Consider the following 21609-nt stretch of genomic DNA (forward strand, 5'->3'; position numbering starts at 1 on the left):
CCCCTTTACCTCCTAATTTAGGAAGCAACATAACTTTCTTGGCCTGGTGCTTCAGTATGCTTACCATTTAGAAAAGTTCTGATGGCCCAAGTAAATTTTTCTTGTTGCAGTTTGAGTCCATTGCTTTTTCTGCTCACCATAGATGTGGAATATAGGTTTCCTCTTTCTTTGCAGAAACTGTTTCTGTATTCAATAGAAATATATCATAACTCAATCTTAGCTTTACTTTTTACTCTGTTCAGATTGAACAACCTCAATGAATTAGCTCACTCATCCCTCGTAGCTCACCTTATTAACTGTCTTTTCTTTTAGTTCTGGCATGGTTTCTCTGTTTTTTGACGAGCCTGACCCAAAAATGGACTTTACCAAAGGCTTTATCAAAACCGAGTAGATTGGGAATTTGTGCTTCTGTCAATGGATAGAAGTTGCCTTGTTTGTGACAACTTGATATTTATAATTTGTGTTCAGTCTGTGATCCTCTCTATCCCAAATCCTTATCTACAGAACAGCTGCTCAGCAGTTGTTTCTATATTTGTGCAGGTGACTTTTTTCCTCTGAACAAAACTTGACCTTGGGGAATTGTACCACTTTTTTTAATCACTTCTCCAGTTTCATTAATTCTTCCCTGCAATAGCTTCCCATTTATGCATGCTTTTTTGTGGGAGTGTGCCTTTTTGTGGGAATAACATAAATTATAGGACTTTTCTTTCCACATGGCACTAATACTGAGGCTTCGTTGTCAGGTGTCTCATTTCTTTTGCAGGCTCCTAACCTGGAGGAGGAAAGGTGCCTGTAGCTCAGTTGGCTTTAAAAGTGTCCCTTATAACTGCTAATTATACATACTTATTTCTACTTTTTTTTTTTTTTGGGCAGAATTTCTCACTGCTGGCAGTTCTATTAGAGTTAATTATTGTTATGGAAGACTTCATTTTGGCATGTTCTCTGGGAGGAATATTATTTTGTCACTGTTTCCCTGAACAAATAGATCTGCTTTTCTCACATGGCCTCTGCTAAGGGTTTCTGCAAATGATTTCTGGAGGAAGAAACAGCAAACAAACACATTTTAATCTCTTTAGTTGTATTACCCTACTCCTGACTGTATTTAGGCCGACTTCCTGTTTGTTCATCCTCTCCTTGGTAATTTTACAACCCATTGTCCGATTTCAACCGCACGTTAGAGATGGAGGTTTTAAGATAACAAAATTCCTACAGGTTTTGTACAAACAGATGGGCAGCTTGGAAAGAGATAAACGTAAGTGCCCTCGCATACCCCTGACTAAGGGAAAGGATGTGGCCTGAGTCCATGTAGTTCCAGGTGGCAGAGAGTTCCCCCAAGGAGGAAGACCTTAGTTAGCAGCTTCCCCAGACACAAGGGTGGTGTCTATGTGCACGTTCTGCTTCACATGTCCCCTCTGTGCTTCCTGTCAGCTGGCCACCACGACTGTAAATCTGGGAGGACCGTTGTTCACTTGCTGCATTAACTGCCTTTTTAGCAGCAAGGAAATGGGCTCTAATGTTTCTTCTGTAGCAGTGTTTTCTTTGCTGATGGAGTTCCAGAGCTTCTCATTATGTCTAAGGAGCTTGGCCGTCTTACTTCAGGAAGACAAAAATCTGCAAAGGTAGTCTTTTGAATTTCCCCAGCCTCATCAGTGCATGTTCTTAATGTTGTAGTGGCATACCTTCTCCTAAAACTACACAGACTTTTATCGTGGTGAGGAGCCGGAAAGGCAGGACTCATCTAGGAAGAGTAGGCTTGCTGGGAACACTACCCAGAAACTCCTTAAAAAAGAATCCATACCAGCCTCAGGCTTAAACAGGGGAAGACATAATGCATTTTGTCTTGTCATTGTCTTTCTGTGCCTTTAGTGTGTGGGGTTTTTTTTTGTTTTTTTTGTTTTTGTTTTTTAGTTCCTGGAGTGTTGCTAAAGGCAATACAAGGTTAAAGGAAGTCATCATATAGTCTTATGTACTCCTACCCATAGTATCTTGCAGAGCGCAGTCAGTGAAAAAAACAACTGGCAACTGTATGAAGGATGGTTTTGCTGTAAGAAGCCTCGCTTTGGTAACAGAAGTTGGTAGCCCTTTTCATGTGAAGACTGTACTGTGGTGGTACAAGTGTTTGTGAGTTTGTTTGACTAGCTTTTGGCTAGACGCTTGATGATATGGGTAGCTTTCTCTAAGGGTATTGCGTCTCTACGAGTTTGTAGCCATCTCCAGCTCTCTGCTTTCATGTTTAAGCAGACCTAAATGTCTCACTGTGGCTCACTAATGATGCTGTTTTGTGAGCAGAAGCAGCTCTGATGTTTCTGATCTGAGAGGGTCTGAGCCTTGTTTCAGGGATAGCCATATTGCCTGTGTAGCACCAACTTGGTCACCAAAATGTACACCCTAGCTTTATCCTACCCCAAGGGCAACCCCTTAATTAGCGTGGGACTGATCTTCCAGCTACAGGCTCTGGGCTGTGGTGGCTTAACAGCTGCCACATAAGCAGCGAGGCAGGAACAGGGTCTGAAATCACTGTAGCTGTCCTGTTGTAAAGAGACTCTCTTTCAAAACAGGGCTTGTAATTAGGGCCCCTGACTCAAATTGCAGCTCACCTGTTCTCATGGCATTGCACATGTCCCACTTTTGGGCTTTTTCTCTTTGAGTGACTTTTTTTTCCCTTCGGTCACGCTTCTCAGCTCCTAGCTCTTGGCGCTGGTCCTGTCAAATTGCAGTCCCATTCATCTGCCTTTGCAGGGAGGACTTCTCAGAGCCTCAGATCTGGGGAGATTCTGGTTAAAAGCCTGAAGATCTGATGGTTTAAGTATGAGTTGGTTTTTTTTTTTTTCCTTCCTTCCTGTCACCCACCCCACTGCTGAAGATTAGGACATTCGGAAGAGGAATGTATGCCTATAGGGTTGGAAGAGTGGATCAAAGATTTCACAGATTTTAGAACCTGATAATAAAATGTTGCTCTGCCATCTTATCTATGCAAATATTTATCTAGGCTTTCTCCTGTTAGAGAATCATTTGCTGTTTCACTTCAGCTATTTATTCATCCAGGTAGAAGGTTTTCACAGTGGAGTCCCTCTTGTACTTCCAAGTGTGTGCCGAGTAAATTTATGAACAGCCTTATCGATGTATAATTATGAAATTAGCCTTTGAGTCACTTTCATCTCTTTTCTAATTTTCTGCTTTTGTTAGTGGAATATGCTACAAGAGGTACTAGGCATTTGCTTTGATTTTCTGCTTCCCTGTGTGTCTCTTATTGGCCACCGTTAGCGACAGGACACTGGGATGAATGCGTCTTTGGTCTGATGCAGCAGAACCATCCTTTCCAATCAAAGGTTGTGTTGGGATTTTTGCCCAAGATCAGCATCAAGTTACCAAGGCTTATAAATAGCAAACATATGCTATTTTTTAATATTGGCATAATATTATTATTCTCAGTCTTCTGCAATTTTAGTAGTTTTCCAATTTATTAAAATTGAAGGTCACAGGATTGGAGAACTTATTAAATGATTATTTTAGGACTGGGCTCAAATTAATATGATGTGCCAACTTGAAATGTTATGCCTAGCAGATGCTGTATAACATTCCTATTAGTTACTAATTGGCTTGAAAGTACTTAATTATCTCTTTCAAATATGGGGAACAGATATTTTTTAAATACTTCTAACTTTCCTTTTTGCACACATTACCACCAGTTTTGCCTATGTCTCCTAGCAGTCTAGTTACTTAGTTACTCATATATCCTTTCAGAAATCCTGCTACCTGTGAACTTTTCCCTAGCACTTGTATGGTCCCTTGTGAACTTTGGTTTTTTACTATCTTATACCCTTGTTTTACTCTGTACTTTTTTTTCTTTTTCTGTTTTCACATTAATACGGAACTAAACTTATCCATAGAATCGTGTTTGGGCATCTGATACTTCACAGAGTTCCCTGCTTTTACCAGTGTTTTTGTCTGAGAAGGAGGAAAATAATTTATTTTTCTAATATTGATCAACTTAGTTACTCACCACTGATGCATCAAAAGAGCTATGTAATGTGTACTATTAAAATATGTAACTGGTTGCAACCATCCTGTTTTCTAATGCTGTTATTTAGCTACCAACATAATCTTGCAACAGCCATCAATTTTAGGCCAATGATTGTTTTTTCTTTTTCATAATGAGTTAAGGTAGTTATCCTGCATTAAATTCAGGACCTCTGTGTTTGAATATTTTCACCTGAGCTGTTGAGATGTAGATGAAATTGAGTGTTGGTACGCCGAACCAAGTCACCATGGAGAAGATGATCTTAATTTGTATGTGCAAGCTCTTTTACTCTACTGGAGTCTTCCTGCGGTTTTGTTCCCACTGATTTTTCCTGCTGGCTGTTTTTTTAAAATGTCACTGCAATTAACCCTTGGAAACCTCTGAAAATTATTTTCCTTCCTATTTTTATTCTGACTTTTCTAATTCTTTAGCAGTATTTCTCCTTTTCTTCTACTTCTTGCATGTGGTACTGTGCTCCCCCTTCTAGTTCCTGAATTTATCCCTTTTTTCTTTAGGGTAAGAGAGTCAATTAACATTTTTGTTTGTTTTGAAAACGCCAGGGAAATTTGGAAGCTGTTGGTTTTGTACCATGGTGGTGATGTTGGCTGTAAAGCAGAGTGTTGGGTCTGAAGGGGAAGGAAAGTCAGGGAGTCAGAGCAGGTCTGAGTACTAAGTAACCTAATGCAACTGGGGTTTGAAATCATGGCACAAAGTGATGCCTTTGAAGAAGAGATGTCTCTCACCATACTTCCACTCCTGCTTCTCCTTGTGTATAGTAGTGCTCAATCTGCAGCGGTTGCATTGTCTGGGTAGAAATCTCATGCTTTGTGTTTTGTGACTTTTAGCTCTGAAAGAATAGATATTTCTTCAGCAAAAGTTAATTTGCGCTTTCTTTGATCTTGAAAGTAGGTAACAAGAAATTTGCATTCATTTTAATTTTCTCTGGCCAGCTTTGTAAAGCTCAATTAAAAAACTGAAGTCCAAAATCAAAGCTCCATTTATTTGGCCACTGTTGAATTCCAAGCATACTAATACATTCCTATCATTGGAACTCTTTGGTGGAGTGATAATATCTAATAATATGCTATGGTACAAGTAAGAAATGAAGATGTGCTGAGAAGCAGATGTAGAAGTCCAATGACTCCCAAATGCTGTTTTTTGGCGTAACAGGACTGGAGAAGAACTGGCTGTACTGCCCTGGCTGTCCATTCCTTGATCCATGTCAAAGATGCATAAAAAAAACAAATTGCTGTCTTAACACATGCAGAAACCTACCTATCCCCTCATATAAGTACATTTTAATGTAAGTTTTGTGCTATAGGTGTGGCTGTATTAGCCTCCAGAAAGTCTTTTGCATCCTGCCCTTCTCCTCTGTCCACAAGCTAGTGTCAGTGGTGCTGGCTGACATGATATCAAGTAGCACAAAATCCTTGGTTTCTAAACCCAGATCTGCATTGTTGTTACATCCAGTCCTTGTTTATTTTGGGATGTTATCTAGTTTCCATAAGGAAAGGTGGGATTCTCTCAGACATTCTTAAGATGTGCTCCACCAGAGTAAGTCTTGGGACATCCTATTTTGACATAATTGCATCCTCCTTGCTAGGAAAAGTGGTGGTAAAAATATGGAAATTCTGGCCTTAATAATTTGGAGGCTACAGATTGTTTAGGTGTTTTAGAGACCAAATTGATGAATTCTGGTAAACCCTGAGATGGTGTAATTGCGTAGTTTACAGCCTAGGTTTTCCTTCAAACCTTGACCTTAATTCCTGGCTATGCTCATCCCTCTACTCCTTCCCTCATATTTCAAATATACAAAAATAAGGCAAAACTTGTGCTCTTCCCCTGTCCAGGTCCAAGTTAATCATAGCCGCTCTTGCGTGCGTTCACCAGGACATTGCCATCTATTTGGGTGTCCAAAGTGATGCCCTGCATCCTTGCGTCTGGTATGCAGAATTAAGTATATTCATTGGCACGGAATTGAAAATGAAATGAAAATGGCTGGTAGGCCATGATACGTGGATGCTGTGCCCACCGTTTGTTACGTAGCTGCAAGTTTGAAACTATGCATGCTCTGATTTTTGTTTCTGAATGTTTCTGACATTGTGAGCTTGTCTACCCGCTGTGGGAATGTTTGATGAGAGCTCAATGCGTGATTTTGTTAGTGCTCCTATTTTTATTTTGTTGGTGCTTTTGCATCACTAATCAAATACAAGCCTCCTATTGTTCTCCCTGCAGCTTCCTTCCAGTACATGCTTATATTTAGTTATTTTAATAATAATACCCAAGGTTTGTAATCCTGAAAGAAGCCAGAGAGATGATAAACTCCTTTTCTGATTACTAAATACATTTGATTCATATGACAGATGGCTGTTATTTGATATGCTGTTGTTATCCAAGCTGTATGGAGGGGCAGGAACTCGCTGGAGCAATGACTCGAAGGCATTAGAGGATGTCCTCACCCGGTACTCTCCATGGAATGGCAGCAGTGATGCCATTTTACCCAACAGCTTCACTTCAGTTACTAACAAATTGTTTTCAGTGTCCTCTCCCCTGCCTTGCACACATAGTACAGAGGCGTGCAGCCCTCCCAGCTGGCAGGGGAGCCCCGCGGGCTGGTCTTTCTGCGGTGGGCTCGGGCTGTTCGATGCCCAGATTTTTGCTGGCAGAAGGTGGCCAGCGGTGCCCACGCGGATTGGCTATCCCCCTGCTCCCCTCTCCCTCTCGTGGTGCGCAGCCCCAGCCAGCGCCGTCGAATCTCAAAACAGCCCGATTTACATCCATTCATGAATCTGTGACGTCAGCATGCTTCTGTGCTTCTTTGCAGCAGGCTGCAGGATTGTGTGGGTGGAATTTCCTTTTATTTTGCAACACTTCCTTTTTTTTTTTTTTTTGCCTTCCATCTTTTTAAAACAAGAAAATGGAGCATCACATAGGAAATCTTAATCCTTGTAAGTATTCAGATGGAAATGTCCTTTTTTGAAGCGTGCATGTTTGTGTGTGTGTGTTTAATGGTCAGTGTTACCCTTTCGCCATTTATTTCAGAAGGACAGATGGATGTTGCATTTGTGATGTGAAAGGGCTGAAAAAACGATGCTGAGAGAAGGGAAGAGGAAATGTGAAACCTTAATTTATCCATCACTGCATATAAATCTGATAGCTGGCCTGTCCTTTTGCTTGTCGGTGTGCTAGACATTTTTCAGTTGCAATTTTGCACGTTATCTTCTTGTGCCCCCCTTTTAAAGGGGAAGGGAATGGCAATGGAGAATGGATATATATACAATATACAGGGAATGACATAAGAATTACTGGAGATAGTATAAAGAAGCAGAATTGTATTTTTTTGCCTTCTAGGCAATTGTAATTTTTTTTTCCCCTTGTGGGCTAATCAAACAATTCTTCTGTTGTGTTACAGTAATACCTAATTTAATTTTATTTTTGAGTTGAAGAGATGTGTTTTTCTTTCTATCAGCTGGGTAGGAATTTGTTCCTTTATTATTGAAAATAGCAGTTTGAGCTGTCTCTGTTGTGCTGAACACACGATTTTTATCCCTCATTTTCCTAATAGATGAGGAAGCTGGGAGTACCATTGCAGTTAACGATACTGTTCACTGGGGCAAGATTTGTCATATTCTTGCTTACCTGAATGGGGCATGATGTCATGTTTTCTCCCAATGAAATGAGTGGAGCTGCTCTTTATTTTTGTTTTGGGGGGTGGTTTAGGTACTGCAATAGCTTAATCATATCAAGCCACATGTGTCTCAAGTAAATGAAAAATTGAGTATTTTAAGTTGATTTGGAGAAAGATGACATCAGGCCCATGTGTTTGGGTACATTGATTTTACCAACAGGCAGTCTGTTCAATAGAAGAAACTGAAGGAACATATCTTGATCGATAATTTTGAGGGAGAAAATATGAAAATATTTGAAATAAAACCCAAATGGATGAGTGAAATGAGATTCAGCTGGTCTGACTCACAAATATGGGTGCTTTTCACGGTAACTGCTGTGTGTGTAGCCACAGACATGTTGGGATATCCTAGAATGTGGAGGTTAAGTTGTCATTGGTTTAAAAGTTTTTGTTACTATCCTTTTTGCTGTGTCCCTAAATGTATGCGGGTTTTTGTTTCTAGAGAGAACCTCTGTTTCTGTAACAGACTTCGGCTGTGAAAAACAAATAAATCATGATTTTGATGTAGTGGATTGGTTGGTTTGTTTGTTTTGCTTTAACACCAGTTTTGTTTCCGGTATTTTGGGCCTCCAGTGTGATTCTTTGATCTAGAATGGCCCTATCATTCAGATTTCTCTTTGTCCCCTGCTGCATGATAGTTAAATTTATAGCTGGCATTCATTTTGACCCCTGTGCCTGGAATTGGCAAATAACTTCTAGCACAGAATATATAGTAGGGACTCTTACCGCTTCTCAGCTATACATGAACTTGTGTTTAAAAAGGTTTGGTTTTTTTTCTGGTTACATTTTTAACCTTCCTCTTTTGTCTCCTATTGTAAAGATTTGATAAGTAGCTTATCTCCAGTGGATCAGAAAATTGAGTAATGATTTATTTGAAAACCTCTTCATAGGTAAGCCATTTCCCAATTAATAGTTATTAAAATATGGTTGTGCTCTAAGCAGTGGCAGGATAAGAAAGGTTTTATAGTATTTCCTGTTTTCTTATGACTTTTTTACAGCAAATGTGAGATGGTGACTGATTAGACTGGAGTTGTTCGTATCTGGTACCCATTCCAGGCTTTCTGCGGTCAGGATGTGTGGAGTGGATTTCAAATAGTAGGACTTCTCAGAATGGCAGAGTTTTAAAGTAAAGCTTTTATATATAAAAATAAAAGAAGTCTGACATTGACTGCATGAACAGATTTAAAATCAGTGAAGGTTCCTCTTCAGCTCTGGTCCTGGGGGCCAGAGTAAGCAGGGGAAGGCGCCTGAACCTTGCTGTGCATAGAACATTTTAGCCAAGCTCTCATCTGAGATCCTGTGTTTGGAGGAAGACAGCAGCAGACTTACTGCTTTTACAATTTTCAGTGAGTTTCTCAGCCATAACTGAATCAAAATGAGTCAATTGAGGCAAATGTTACCTCTGCATCCTCAGAAGAGGCTGAAGCTTTCAGGAGTTTGGCACTTCAGCAAGCCCTGGCCAGCTTATGGGACTTTTTTTTTTATCTTTCCTTGGCAAATATGCCCCGTGTAGGGGCTTAGGCTTTTGTAGGCTGCTCTTTTTGTGAAATTACAGCAAATCACTCTCATGTCTTGGGCAGGAGGGGAGTAAATATTTCACCTGAACTACACACTACTTTGGATTGAATAGCAAGTTGGCAGCTGCGGCAGAAATACCGAGGTGGGCTGGGAGCAGAAACACTGTGTGTACTTACTCCCACCCCTATAAATACTCAACATGCATTTTGACCTCTGTCCTTTCCCTGTTTACAGCTTCAACCGAGAAGTTGGTCGTTGGAGTGGGTTCAAAGGCATTAGCAACAGTTGGGTGTAGGCCAGGGTGAAGAATAGATTTTTCTGCATAAAGTACATGGGTTTTATAATCCTCCAGTGAACCTGTAATTGTTTGTGCTGTTTCTTCTGGAGCAGTCACTAGCTCAGCATGAGAGGTGCTGTGAGGGAAGGAAGGAGAAAGACCTGGTGGGGTGTGGGTGGAGGCTGGACTTTTTCCAGCATAGTGGGCTTGAGGAATGGAGGTCTCTGTGTGTGGACATTTTCTTCATTCCTAGGATGTTTGTCTTTTCCTGTCCCCAGCCCGTTACTCTGTTACCTTCTGGAGGACACCAAAATCAGTAATGCAGCTGCACAGCTGCGACTTTTCTGCTGAAACACAGAAAATCTAACTTCACCATCCTTATGCGCCTGAGGAGATTCTCAAATGTTTGTTTATCAACTGTAGCCCAAAAGTGATCTAGTAGGAATGAACCAAGGGGCTGAGTGCTCCTTTGGAAGGTCTCTGCAGGGTTTTAGATGGCACGTGTCCTGTCAGGCCTCTGGAGGCTTTTCTACGGTTCTTCAGTCCGTGACTGTGTGTTGTGTGTGCTGTCTTGATCGTGTTACCATCACGTAAAGCTCTAGTGGCCTAAGAATAGGATCACACCTCTGGGATGTTGCTCTAACCCCTTACGCTGTGTCTGTAATACAGGCTTAATAGAGGCTCCTGAGCAAGTCATTGTGCTTGCTTCTCTATTGAGGAGTAATCCTCTTTGCTCCTATATGGTGCTTGCTAAATACAAGTTAGTACTACTGTCATTACTCATCTGAGAGATCTGCGTGGATTTCAAGTGTCCTCTTCCACTTCCCCTTCCCATCCAGTGCACACTTTCTGGTACCTAGTGTAGCGTTGATAGAGGACAGAGCATTGCCTTTGGCCTCTACATGTACCCCAATAGTCTTCGTACTTTCATGAGTAGTTGTTCAGTTACTTTGATACTGGGTATGAAGCATGGAAGCTATTAGTGCTGAGAAGTTTGTGTGTATGGTTTTTACATGCCAAATGTGCTTTGCAAATATTGAGTAATTGGTATCTACTACAAAAATACGAACTAGCGTGTGAGTGAGTTTACCGGAGAGCAGTCTGATGCCTCACACGAATTAAGGTGAGAGTTTGATTCATTCACTGGATTTCTGAAAATAGCACTTTGATATTGATCTTAGTCCTCAAAGATATTTCAGACATTAATTAATCTTAACTCGACTCCTTGGAGGAAAATACGATGTTTCAGTTCTGTAAGTGGGGGATATTACAAGATACTGTTCATTGGTAGTATTGGAACATTTTAATGGCTTCATGTGGCAATGTCAAAGAGACTGTAAGGCATCTGTGAACTTAACTTTGAGATTTTCCTGGGTTTTGTGGTTGTAAAATATTTGAATTTAAATCCTTTAGTCTGTTATTGTTACCTAGTAATATAGCATGGATCTTTAGTGAGGTAAGAAAAAAGTGCAGAATTCTGAAGGAGTAGAGGAGAGCCTGAAGTCTGTGACCAGGTTTTAAAAGTTGTTTCATACTATGAAGACAGCTGGAAAGATGAAAGAGAATAGTGTAACTTAAGGTCATTTCTAGATTTTTGTCCAAGACAGATTCCAATAGTAATTCAATAGTGTAAAAGGCTAATCAGCGTTGAGTCTGTCTTTTATACCAGCTGAATGTTTTACAATAGTATTGATGAGCCTGTGATGGAGGGTATCAGTGGCCAGTTAGATGTCAGAACACTGTATATGAAACTTCTGGTGTTTAACATATGCACATAGCTCAAGACATGCAAACAACCAGAGTGAGGGAAAACAGAAGTAGCAAATGGGCATACAAAGTTAAAACTGATTTTTGTGAAGTGAAATTCTTGTAATGGTATGGTACAAGATGGTTTGTTACTGCCATCCCTACCCCCACAAAGGCAGGTGGCTGATAGATTATCCTTTCTTCAAAAACTGAGGACCTCAATTCAGAAACACAGGGAAGGGCTGCTTTGCAACAGAAACGTGTAGTACCAAAATCCTGCAGTGAATATAAGAATCATTATGCAACATCACTTATTTCCTATGGCATCAGATTATGCAATTTCTGAGCAGAAGAATGCAAAGCCCTGGAAGAACACAGTAGCATTTTAGCAGATCCAAAAATACCTTATACAGGATAGAGGAAGCATTTATGTATGTAGTGCTGAAAATATGCAGTTATGTAAGCTGCTTATTTCACAAACTGTGCTTTGCAAAGTTGGCTAGCAGGTGAAACAGGAATCAATCTCGCTTTCATTGAAATCAGCTGAAGAGGTCTCCCTGAATACAGGGGAGGGTGGATTGGCTCTTTGTCTGCCTTGCTCACAAAGACGATTTTTTTTTCTTTGTTCCTTGTGCCAAAAAAAGAAGTGGATGCTTGATTTCTTTTTCTAAATCAGGCACTCCTCCACCCCCCACAAATTTGTGACCTTATGTTGAAGGAGTTCCTAGTTAAATATTTGTCTAGTGTTTGTGGAGGTAGAAATTCATTCCTATGCTGAAAGCCAGTGCAGATCCACAAATTTCATGTGGGGATAAGAGTCAACACTGTTCTTTTAAGGTGAAGTAATGCCTTGGGAATCTATTAAATTTCTCTGGAGCAGTCAAAAGCATGTCAGAAAAGGGGATCTGGTTGATAAAATCTGTTGGGATTTTGGCAACAATACTTACCAGAGACTCTTAAAGAAACTAAACAGCTATAAAATGACAGGGACACCCATCTTGTAGACAAATGATTGGTTAAATGATATGAAATAAGAGTAGGGATAAATAGACAGTAATGTTGAAACATTTTTCTCTAAAAGGAGTTGTCATATGACTCTGCTTTGGAGATTGCACTACTCATACTCTTTCTACCTTTTCTCCCCTTATCCAGACCATTTAGGAATATTCTGAAGCAAGAGCATTTAGGCTGTGAGACTACAGAAGTAAGGTGTTCAGGATAATAAACATGTAAGCCAATTGCAGAGAGTACCGAAAGGCTTTTGTGAACTTGGATGATAAAATGCCAGTCAAATTTAGTGTTGTGAAGATTAAATTGTCTAATCATCTAATCATCCTGTATATAGTAGTTAGGCTCTGACCTAGCTTATATTGCTCAAGAATGAGATCTTAAGGTTGTAAGAGACCCATGGAAGTTAGCTCAGCATCCTGAAGCATGCTTAGACACTGGATAGCATTAGAGGAATAGTTAGGAAAGAACAAAGAACAAAAATGATCATTATGCCTTTGTACATTTCTGTGGTGTGCCCACATGGGGCACTCTCTCTATGGTCTTACTCCCCCAGCTCTAAGGTGATATAGGAGAAATGGAAAAGATGTAGAGACGTGATCAAAGATACAGAGCAGCTTTCTTACAGTGAATGAGAAGGTAGAGGGGGAATTTTGAGACTTGAAAAAAGGTGTTGGAGTGGAGGATGACATAGTTCATAAAATCACAGCTGGCATTAAGAAGATAAATAGGGTTCAGGTGTCACTGAAACAGTGAACAACTGGTTGTTTGAAGAAAGGAATTAGATGAGAGATGCAAAGTGAAGAATAGTTGGTGTTACCTTGTGCAACATACAGTTAAACTACAAAACTCCTTGCGACAGATTAGTGGTTGCCAAAGTGTTCTGGTTAAAAAAAAAAAATCTTTGACGCATTTGCACAGGAAAAATACTTTGTGGGCTATAGAATAGAAAAATACCACTGTGTGCTGCTGATGGAGAAAGTCAGTGAGCTGCAGATCATGGGGAACTGGGTGGCATTGCACTGGTGAGGTTTCACTGCCTGCAGATCCTTGGAGACAGGAAATGGGGATAAATGAACCTGTCATTCTGGTGTGGTATGGTTTCTTCTTATGCTGTAGTCTAGGTGGCACTTATTTCTGCTCTGACAGGCTTAGTTGGAATATATAAGGTGCATAGTAAACCTCTAGCTGGCTCTGTGCACGGAGCTTGAATTCAGCCATTGTGAATATTTCTTGGCTGGTATACCATACTATTTTTATCATTGTCGGAAAGGGTTCAGACCAAAAAGCTAAACGGAGTTCTCCTTCTTACGGATACAGCGACAGACAAAAGTATGTAACAACTGCAAAATCACTTTTGCCAAAAATGACATGTCCCTGTTTTAGAATAGACTGAATATATTGAATAAAGGCTAACTTAAATCAGCAGACACATGAGTTCAAGCTTCTGTTGTGATAATATGGACATAGCTACATACAACATAGTTACATGTCTGTGGTCTCATGTGCTTAATGCCCATGGCTGTGTTAAAACATTCTCTTAACATTTTAGAATGATCATGACAGTTGTGAACCCTAAGCAATTGCTACCACATAGCTCAGGTGATGATTTATGCAAAAGTTAGTCGTTTTAATGTTGAAGTGGCATCCAAATATTTACTGGAGAAAGGAATTAAAAGTATATATTCCAGTATATACTACTGCAGGAGGTACAGAAGTAGTGTAGTATTTGTCTAACAACCAGGAAGAACAGGGTAAAGCACAAAACCGCCAGTGTTACACCACTTCAGTTTTCCTAGATGAATCTGCTGTTTTCTTATAGAGTAAGTTAGGGTACATGCATAAATGTGTTCAGAGCTGTTGCAGTGACAGTCAGAAAATCTCAGGTGGATCAGATGAAGAATTTTCAACTGTTTTATCAGGAATTAATTATGTTTTGGCAATGTCATAATTGTAATATTTAAAAATAAGTCTGGATTGTGGCTGAGCATTCATGCAGGTGTAAGATGGGATGTATGTTGTGATATGGAAGAAACATGCTTCCTTGAAGGAGCAGTGTATCTTGAGAAAGAGATTGATTGCTTAAAAAGCCCCAAGCTTTTGCCTTGGGCTATTCCATAGTTAGATTTGCCCATAACATGGGATAGACTCCACTGAGTTAATATGGGCTAGCTTAATAGCATAGTTTCTTTTTTGAAAACCTAACAAAATAGAGGTGTGGTGGTTTTTGGGGTTTTTTTGGTTGGTTGGGGTTTTTTTTCCCCTGGAGAAGGGAAAGGCAGGCAGAGCAATTCTGGGTGAAGCTTCAGGATATGCTTGTTTGCAGTTCCTTTCTCTGAATAATGTGACTTTAAAAAAACCCAACAAACCAACCCAAAACAAAACCCATGAAAACAGAGAGGTTGCATTTTGATGATGTATAACTCATTCTCTGTTAACAGTTTGTGTTCAAAACAACTATGCAAAACACAAACATATATTCCAAGTAATGTAAAACCATAAAAGTGCAGCATAAAAGGAGTATCTGATCCACTCATACAGCATTTTCCTCACCAGGAGACCAGGAAAAAAAAAAGCTTTGTTGGAATCCTGTGTAATAAAATCATGTGATTTCAAACCCCAAAGGTCAGAAGTGGCAGCCAAAACTCTGGTACTTGCCAACTCGGCAACTCTCAGTACTTTCCTGTGCTGAAGTTGTACAGTGTGGAAGGTCAAGAGATGGGAGAGGACTGTGTATCAACCTGTTGTAAAAATTCCATGTAGAAACTGAGAGATAATCACAAGGGGCAAGAGAACTCAAATATGCAAGATATGTGTAGCAAGATAACTATGCTTTCTTTATAAGCATGCTTTTTGCGTTGTTGTTACATTCTAGAACATTTTAAAGTATTGTCCCAAGCCAGGAGTATTCCACTAGTCTTGAGATGATACGCATATAAATTGCAGTCGTGTTATCAGTGCAGAAAGGTGTAGTTACCTTGCTGTACCTAATGTACCCAGAAGGAAATCACAATGAGTACCAGGAGAAAGCAAGGGAACTCAAGGGCTTGAATGTAAGTAGTGATATGGGTGGGAATCTCTTCTCTCCTTGATATTTGCCATGTAGTTTCTGCCAGCTGCTCTTTTTCAGCCCTTAAACACACATCAGACAGTTGCTTTTATTTCCTTTGTATATTGGAAGTGCAAGCACAGAATATGCTTGACTGGGTAATATAGGAAATAGTGCTTCAAGGAAACTAACTTAATATTACTAGACATTTCTGCTGTTAGGAAACTGAGTGGCAACTGCTTTGTACTTAGGCAACCTTTACAGCATACTAACATTTTGTTTGTGTGCAGTATCTGGAATTGTGATTTGCTACTCTATTTTTAGCACAGTTCTTTAAAGGAGAAACTTCCATTATGGTCCATGCAAGGCATTTGTTTAACTCTACCATGTCTTCAAACCTGACCATTGCTTTGACACTCTCATAAATATTGGGCTTGTATAGGCAGCCGCGTGCTTTGGTTGCTCTGTGTGTGTGTGTGAGAACACTTACTAGATGGATGTTTCCAGGAGCAGGCACAGTATTGGGCAATGTGAGAGCATGCCTTGTGATAACTGATTCGCCTTCTCTGGTGCTGATTCGGGTGAACTGTCACTTTTCTAATAGTTTTAAACTGCAGTTCGGGCTGTCTGTTGAGGTGCAGTCTTGCTCTTCCTGGAAGAGGTGCATTTTGTGATCCTTTTGTCTGGGCATGGTGGGATTTTGCCTGGAAAAATGCTTTGCCTGGAAATGGAATAATTTACAAGAAGTTGTGGTCATACAAAATTACACTGAGCCTCAAGTTTCCTTATAGATGTAAAATAAATTTGTTAGCTGTGGAGTGCATGAACTCATCAAAATAGTTCAAATCAGAGGGTCGCTCTTAAAGTCTGCTTTTGCAGCAGCACTTTGTGAAATCTGAGTATCTTAAATATACACACGATCCTCCTACACACACAGAGCTTTCAGCTTTTGACTTGCTTCTGCTGTAGCAGTCTTCATCACTAACATAGAAACAGAACACTGCTTGACTATGCTCTTCACTGTAAAAGTTAAGGAGGCACATATAGATTGTAAACCCCCAAATGGCAAACAGCCTATATATAATGAAACTTCAAACTTTCAAGAAAATGTTTTTCCTTGAATGAAACTAAGATTTCTTTTATTGGGAAGAGTTGAACATGAAGAATCTCAGCCATATCTTTGGTACTTTGACCAAAAGAATAGGGGAGGCATGATGATAAAGCTTGAAAAATGCTCTTCATCCCTTGTTTGAAGAGATGGCAAGGTCAAAGACAACCTAATTTGTCTGTGTTAAATTAAATTTTGCTAAAGCAAGAGGTTGCACATTGCAGAATTTACTATAATATAAGATAATTAAAAAAATTCATTGCCCCAACAAGTCAGCATTGATGCATTGTGGCAGAAACTGCCTTCTACCCCCCACCAATATATCTTGACCCCTTTACTTCAAGTTGGCTTGATATAAAGTTGTTTTGAAATAAATGCTGCCGTCTCATGCTCTCAAAACAATGAGTTCACTACACCTCTGAAAAATCAGGCTGCTTATGTAAGTACCTAAATGAGGCTGTATCGTGCCAGTTTGAAAATTATTTAGTAACTTTTGCATGCCTCTTCTCCCCATGAAGCAGATACAGCAGCATATAAGATGGTAGGGCACTGTGCTTAAAAGCTTTTTTTAATTTGAAACATCCAAGTCTTGGAGAAGGCAGTTTGATCTGGTAAGACAGGCCTGATGTCCTTGAATCTGGGGGTTTGTTCTTGGCTGGGTTATTGTAGCCATGGCTGAGCTGTGTTGTGGTAGCCCTGCTGCAGGTAGGAGGGAGGTTAAACCTGCTAACTTCCAGAGGTCCTTTGCAGCCAATATGCCTGTGATTCTGTGATCAGCCTACTATACAGAACAGAAAATGCACGTGGCTTGCCTGAACTTCATCTTTTTATTGAGATCAAAAAAGAAGGGATTCTCTGTGTACACTTGTACTGTCTGCTGTGTTGAGCCCCAATCGTGGTGGGAGGCTGCAGGTGTCTCGAAGGCAAATAATATCTGAGTAGAAGTGAACTGAGGGTCAGGGCCATCTAGGAGCTATTAGCAGCATAATGTGTGTATGTTGTGGTGCTTCAGCAGCAGGATGGAAGAGAGTGGCTTAACTTGCCAGGCAATACTGAGAAACGCATGGGGAGAGGAGTCACATATGATACTGATAATCCATGTAGAAACTAGGAAAATATGAAATATGTATGGGAAGAAGTTGTGTTAAATCTACACAATCAAGCATTCCGAAGTCAGAAAACTACATAGAAAGGTAAAAGCAAAATCCTAAACTATGTTAGTGTACTCTGGGAGTCATGTAACAGCAAAACAATTTTATCCTCCAAGTCTGATTTATCCTTAATGCGCTTCCCATTGTTTAAATTTGTGATATTTTGGGACACTGTTACCTCAGATGCTTGTTTTGGCTATTACTCTAGGGTTTCTTGCAGGGGAAACTGACTGATGTTTTATTTACATTGCTTAATATGCTGTGTTAATGAAAAGCAGATTCCTCTGTAGGAACACTGGTCATATTTTGCTTTTGTTTAAAGAATCACTTGTGTCTCTCAGACTTTTGGAAATGAGCAGGGTCAGCAGTGGACCAGGACAAGTACCCAGCTATGCTGAATTGGAGGTGTTTTGGTATTTTTCTGAAATTCTGTTCAGGTTTGAAACTTTTGCCTTTTCTTCTTTATATCTTCAACGAAATCTGTGATCATATAACAACTACTAGGGCTAGTAACCATACTACTGCAGTCACCCTACAGCTTCCCATGCTGGGGAATCAGTCATTGTAAGGCTGATCACAGGTAGGTCAGGAATAACCAATGCTTGAGCTTCCCGTACAAGTCTAATTCAGCTTCTTTACTAGTATGGACTTGGCTGCAATTTTTGCCTTACTTGCTATTTTGCTTTCTTTTAAAGAACAAAGTTTACAACCTAAATAATGTTCTTCTAATAAAGCTTTTATGCATATACCATGTGATCAGGCAGAAGTACAGGAAGGTAAAACAGGCTCCTGTCTGTTCCCATTTGCTGCTTCTGCTGTTGGAGAAGGGCTGAAGCCCAGGGTATGAGCTTTTCCTACACCAGGCTGAAGGGCTTATCTCTCTTCTCTGTAATGACCTCATCTTGAGAAGTTCTGGGACTGAGCTGTTCCCTTTTGATTGGCTGTGTGCTACCTGGCCACCTCTTTCTTCCTTTCAGTGTCTGTTTGCAGAGCCTGGGACTTTGCACCCGGTGTAACTGATATTACTTTTTAACAAAATAGTTTCTGTTAATGACATTCCACCACCATCCCCCCGTCCCCCCCCAAGTTCATATGAAATTTAAAATTTCACTTTGTTCTGTGTTGCAGGCTGAATGCGCTTAATTACTTCTGGCACAAAGTTAGAGACTCTTGTTTCAGAAGTGGCTCTACCCCAGAAAAGTGCTTCGGCAGTGGGCAGCTATCGCAGTGCGACCCCTGGCTGTCGGCCTGGCTCTGTAGGAAGATGACACTGCGCCGGATTGTGGGAAAAAATGTCTTTCAGTAGAGCATGTAGCAAGAGGGGGGACTTTTAAAAACGGTCACCAGATCTGAATTTATATGCCAACTACCAGGAACTTCATGCAGGAGGAAAGCAGAGCAGTGGGAGGAGATGCTCTTTGTGGAAGGAGGGGGATCAGGGCGGAGGGTATACAGTTCCTGTGAAGCTCTATAAGTTGTTTACGACGGTGACATGTACGCAGTTAGAGAATGTAGCGTATCTTGCTACCTTGAACTTGAAAGGATCAAACTAAAGGACCGGGATGGTCACAACTAGGTGGGGCTCTGAGGGAGCAGCTACAAACCATCCCTTGGTGGACTCAAGGTACCTGGTATTGCTGTGCTTTGTTTCTCTAATGACTTGTCTCAAGGGTTTGCAAGGAATCCTGATCTTGTGGGCTGTGCCAGACCCAGAAACAGTGACTGGACTCAAACCATACCTGAGCTGGGCAACACCTGGGGAGGGTCAGCTTCAGTCTGATAAATGCTATAGTAACCATGAAGAAACACTTCTTTGCTGCAAAGAATCTTTCACGGTTTTGCCCTTTAGGCTTTTATTTAAATTTTGTGGTGTTTGTTTGCTGGGCAATTCCTGCAGTAGGTTACTGAGAGTACTGTGTGAGTGGAGTTTTTGTTGGAATAATTTATTTGCTTCTTCTAGGGCAGTAATTATTTACTAAGTATCAGCAGTTGTCTGGAATGTCTAGTTAATTATCAGCTTGCCTCTGTGAAAGTGTATGTAGTGAAAATACTTAAATAAAAATTTGAAAGTTCTTTTTCCTCTCATTTCAGGTACTGGGTCCATGTGTCACATCTGAATTCTATTGTATTAATTCTCTAAGTACCAACTCAGACCGTCTCCTTGATGCACACTCACGGCATCATGGCCAGTACTCAGGAGCGCCTGAGCTTGTCTTCCTCTCCAAACTCGATCAGCAAAGCTTTCTGTGAAGATAAAGACTTTAGTAGGTTACATGATGAACATGCACCTGCTGGAAACCACCCGTCCCCTGAGCTCATAGAGGATGTGCGTGAGAAGGGCTTGCTGCAGGCAGACCTCATCGAAAACATGAGCAGCCCGGTCACTGCAGCAGTGCTGACCAGCATCAGCGAGGACTCTAGGGACCAATTTGAGAACAGCGTGCTGCAGCTGCGAGAGCAGGATGAGTCTGAAACAGCTATTCCTCAGGGCAACAGGAACACTATGGATGGAGAGACCAACAGTGGAGCGGATGATGTTAAAGTCCAGTTCAACAGATCAGGCAGTGGGAGCGGTGGGTTTCTTGAGGGACTTTTCGGTTGTCTGAGGCCTGTGTGGAATATCATAGGCAAGGCATACTCCACAGACTACAAACTGCAACAGCAAGGTAAGCAGGGAAGCAAACCTTCATTGCTTCTGGGGAAATGTGTGAAGATGAGGAAAGCAACCCAGGGCTTTTTCCTAGCTTTCCATGTGACTGTTTTTGTCTCATGCAGCCCTATTATGGGTTTGCAAAGAGAAATCCTGCACTGTACAGCCAACAGCTATCGTTTGTAGCAAAGGCAGCTCGTGATGGAGTCAAAAACAATTGTCTGTTCTGACCCATGCCTTGGACCGTTGTGACAAGGTCTGAATCTGAACCGAGTATTTGTGTAAGTGAGGATCAGAAAGAGTTGTGTTCAAGACAGGGATTGTACCAACTACTTAATTTCTGCAGTTTTTTTCATGCCAGATGAAAAACAGGGATAGGTATTTTCATCAGGCCAGATGAAAGACATTGACATAGGCATTTCTACTCCTGTATGTGTATGTGAAGGCTGTCTTCAGTTGACCACCCACTAGCAGAAGTATTGCTTCTCTATGGGTGTATTACATGAACTTTTATGTCTTTTTTTGTTCAGGAGTAATTTTACTCTTTAAAATATCATTCAGTACTTATCTTTCCACAAATATGTCCTTTAATGTTTATACTTTTTTCATTTAGATGTATAAATATATAAGTGTGTGTGTGAGTATAAATACATATATATATATATATAAAATATGTAGTTTGGGAATAAGTAATGCCTCAGTCAGTCATGTACATCTATCTTTAGGGGTTACTGAAAGGTGAAGAGCAGAGTATGCTCTGCCTTTGGTGTCTAATTTCTCCCCTAGCACAGGGGAAGGGAAGTGGCAGATGGGAAAAGAACAATCTGTCATTAGAATTAAGGAGCTGAAATGGTTGAGGCTTATCAAAAATGGGAACAGCCTGGCCATGTACTATACCGTGGGGTAGAAGTCTCCTGTATTGCTGTGGTCATGACTCAGTATTAATCAAATGGTTTTCTGGCATAAACAAATTATAAGATATGTGGTCAGAAAACCCACCTGAGTGGTTCATATCTAAACCCCAGGGTTGGATTGGGGAAAAGTTCCTAATATGAGGGAACAGAGCTGTTAATAACATGTTGGGTGAATCTGCCTTGAAATAAACTTACACCTTCTTCCTAGAGTCGATCATTTCCAGTTCATAACTCTGAGCAGGAAAATCCACCTCTGCATTGCAGAATGGCAGGTGCCTCCTAAGTAGCAGCCTCTTGTCTATCAGACCTGTGTGCTCAGCAAGAGTTTACTTGTTTTTGAAATCCTTTGGCAAAGTTGGTTCTAAGTTTTGTCTGCATGTTTGTCGTGGTTTAACCCCAGCCAGCAACTAAGCACCACGCAGCTGCTCACTCGCTCCCCCCCCCCCCCCCGGGGGGAGGGGGAAGAAGCGCGGAAAAAA

General features: G+C 40.7%; 1 protein-coding gene across 3 annotated transcripts in view; it reads left to right on the forward strand.

Moving 5' to 3' along the window:
• MAP3K13 (mitogen-activated protein kinase kinase kinase 13) overlaps positions 1-21609 on the forward strand; it is an 84415-nt gene that overhangs the window by 35424 nt on the left and 27382 nt on the right. For all 3 annotated transcript variants that reach the window (XM_010561154.1, XM_010561156.1, XM_010561155.1), the window contains exon 4: positions 19658-20232. In XM_010561154.1, the coding sequence (XP_010559456.1) occupies positions 19731-20232 (502 nt within the window). In that variant the 5' untranslated portion in view covers positions 19658-19730. The remainder of the gene's footprint in view (positions 1-19657; positions 20233-21609) is intronic.

This window comes from Haliaeetus leucocephalus, unplaced genomic scaffold (genome assembly GCF_000737465.1).
Source record: "Haliaeetus leucocephalus isolate CR32 unplaced genomic scaffold, Haliaeetus_leucocephalus-4.0 Scaffold143, whole genome shotgun sequence".
In the NCBI taxonomy this organism is placed as follows: Eukaryota; Metazoa; Chordata; class Aves; order Accipitriformes; family Accipitridae; genus Haliaeetus; species Haliaeetus leucocephalus.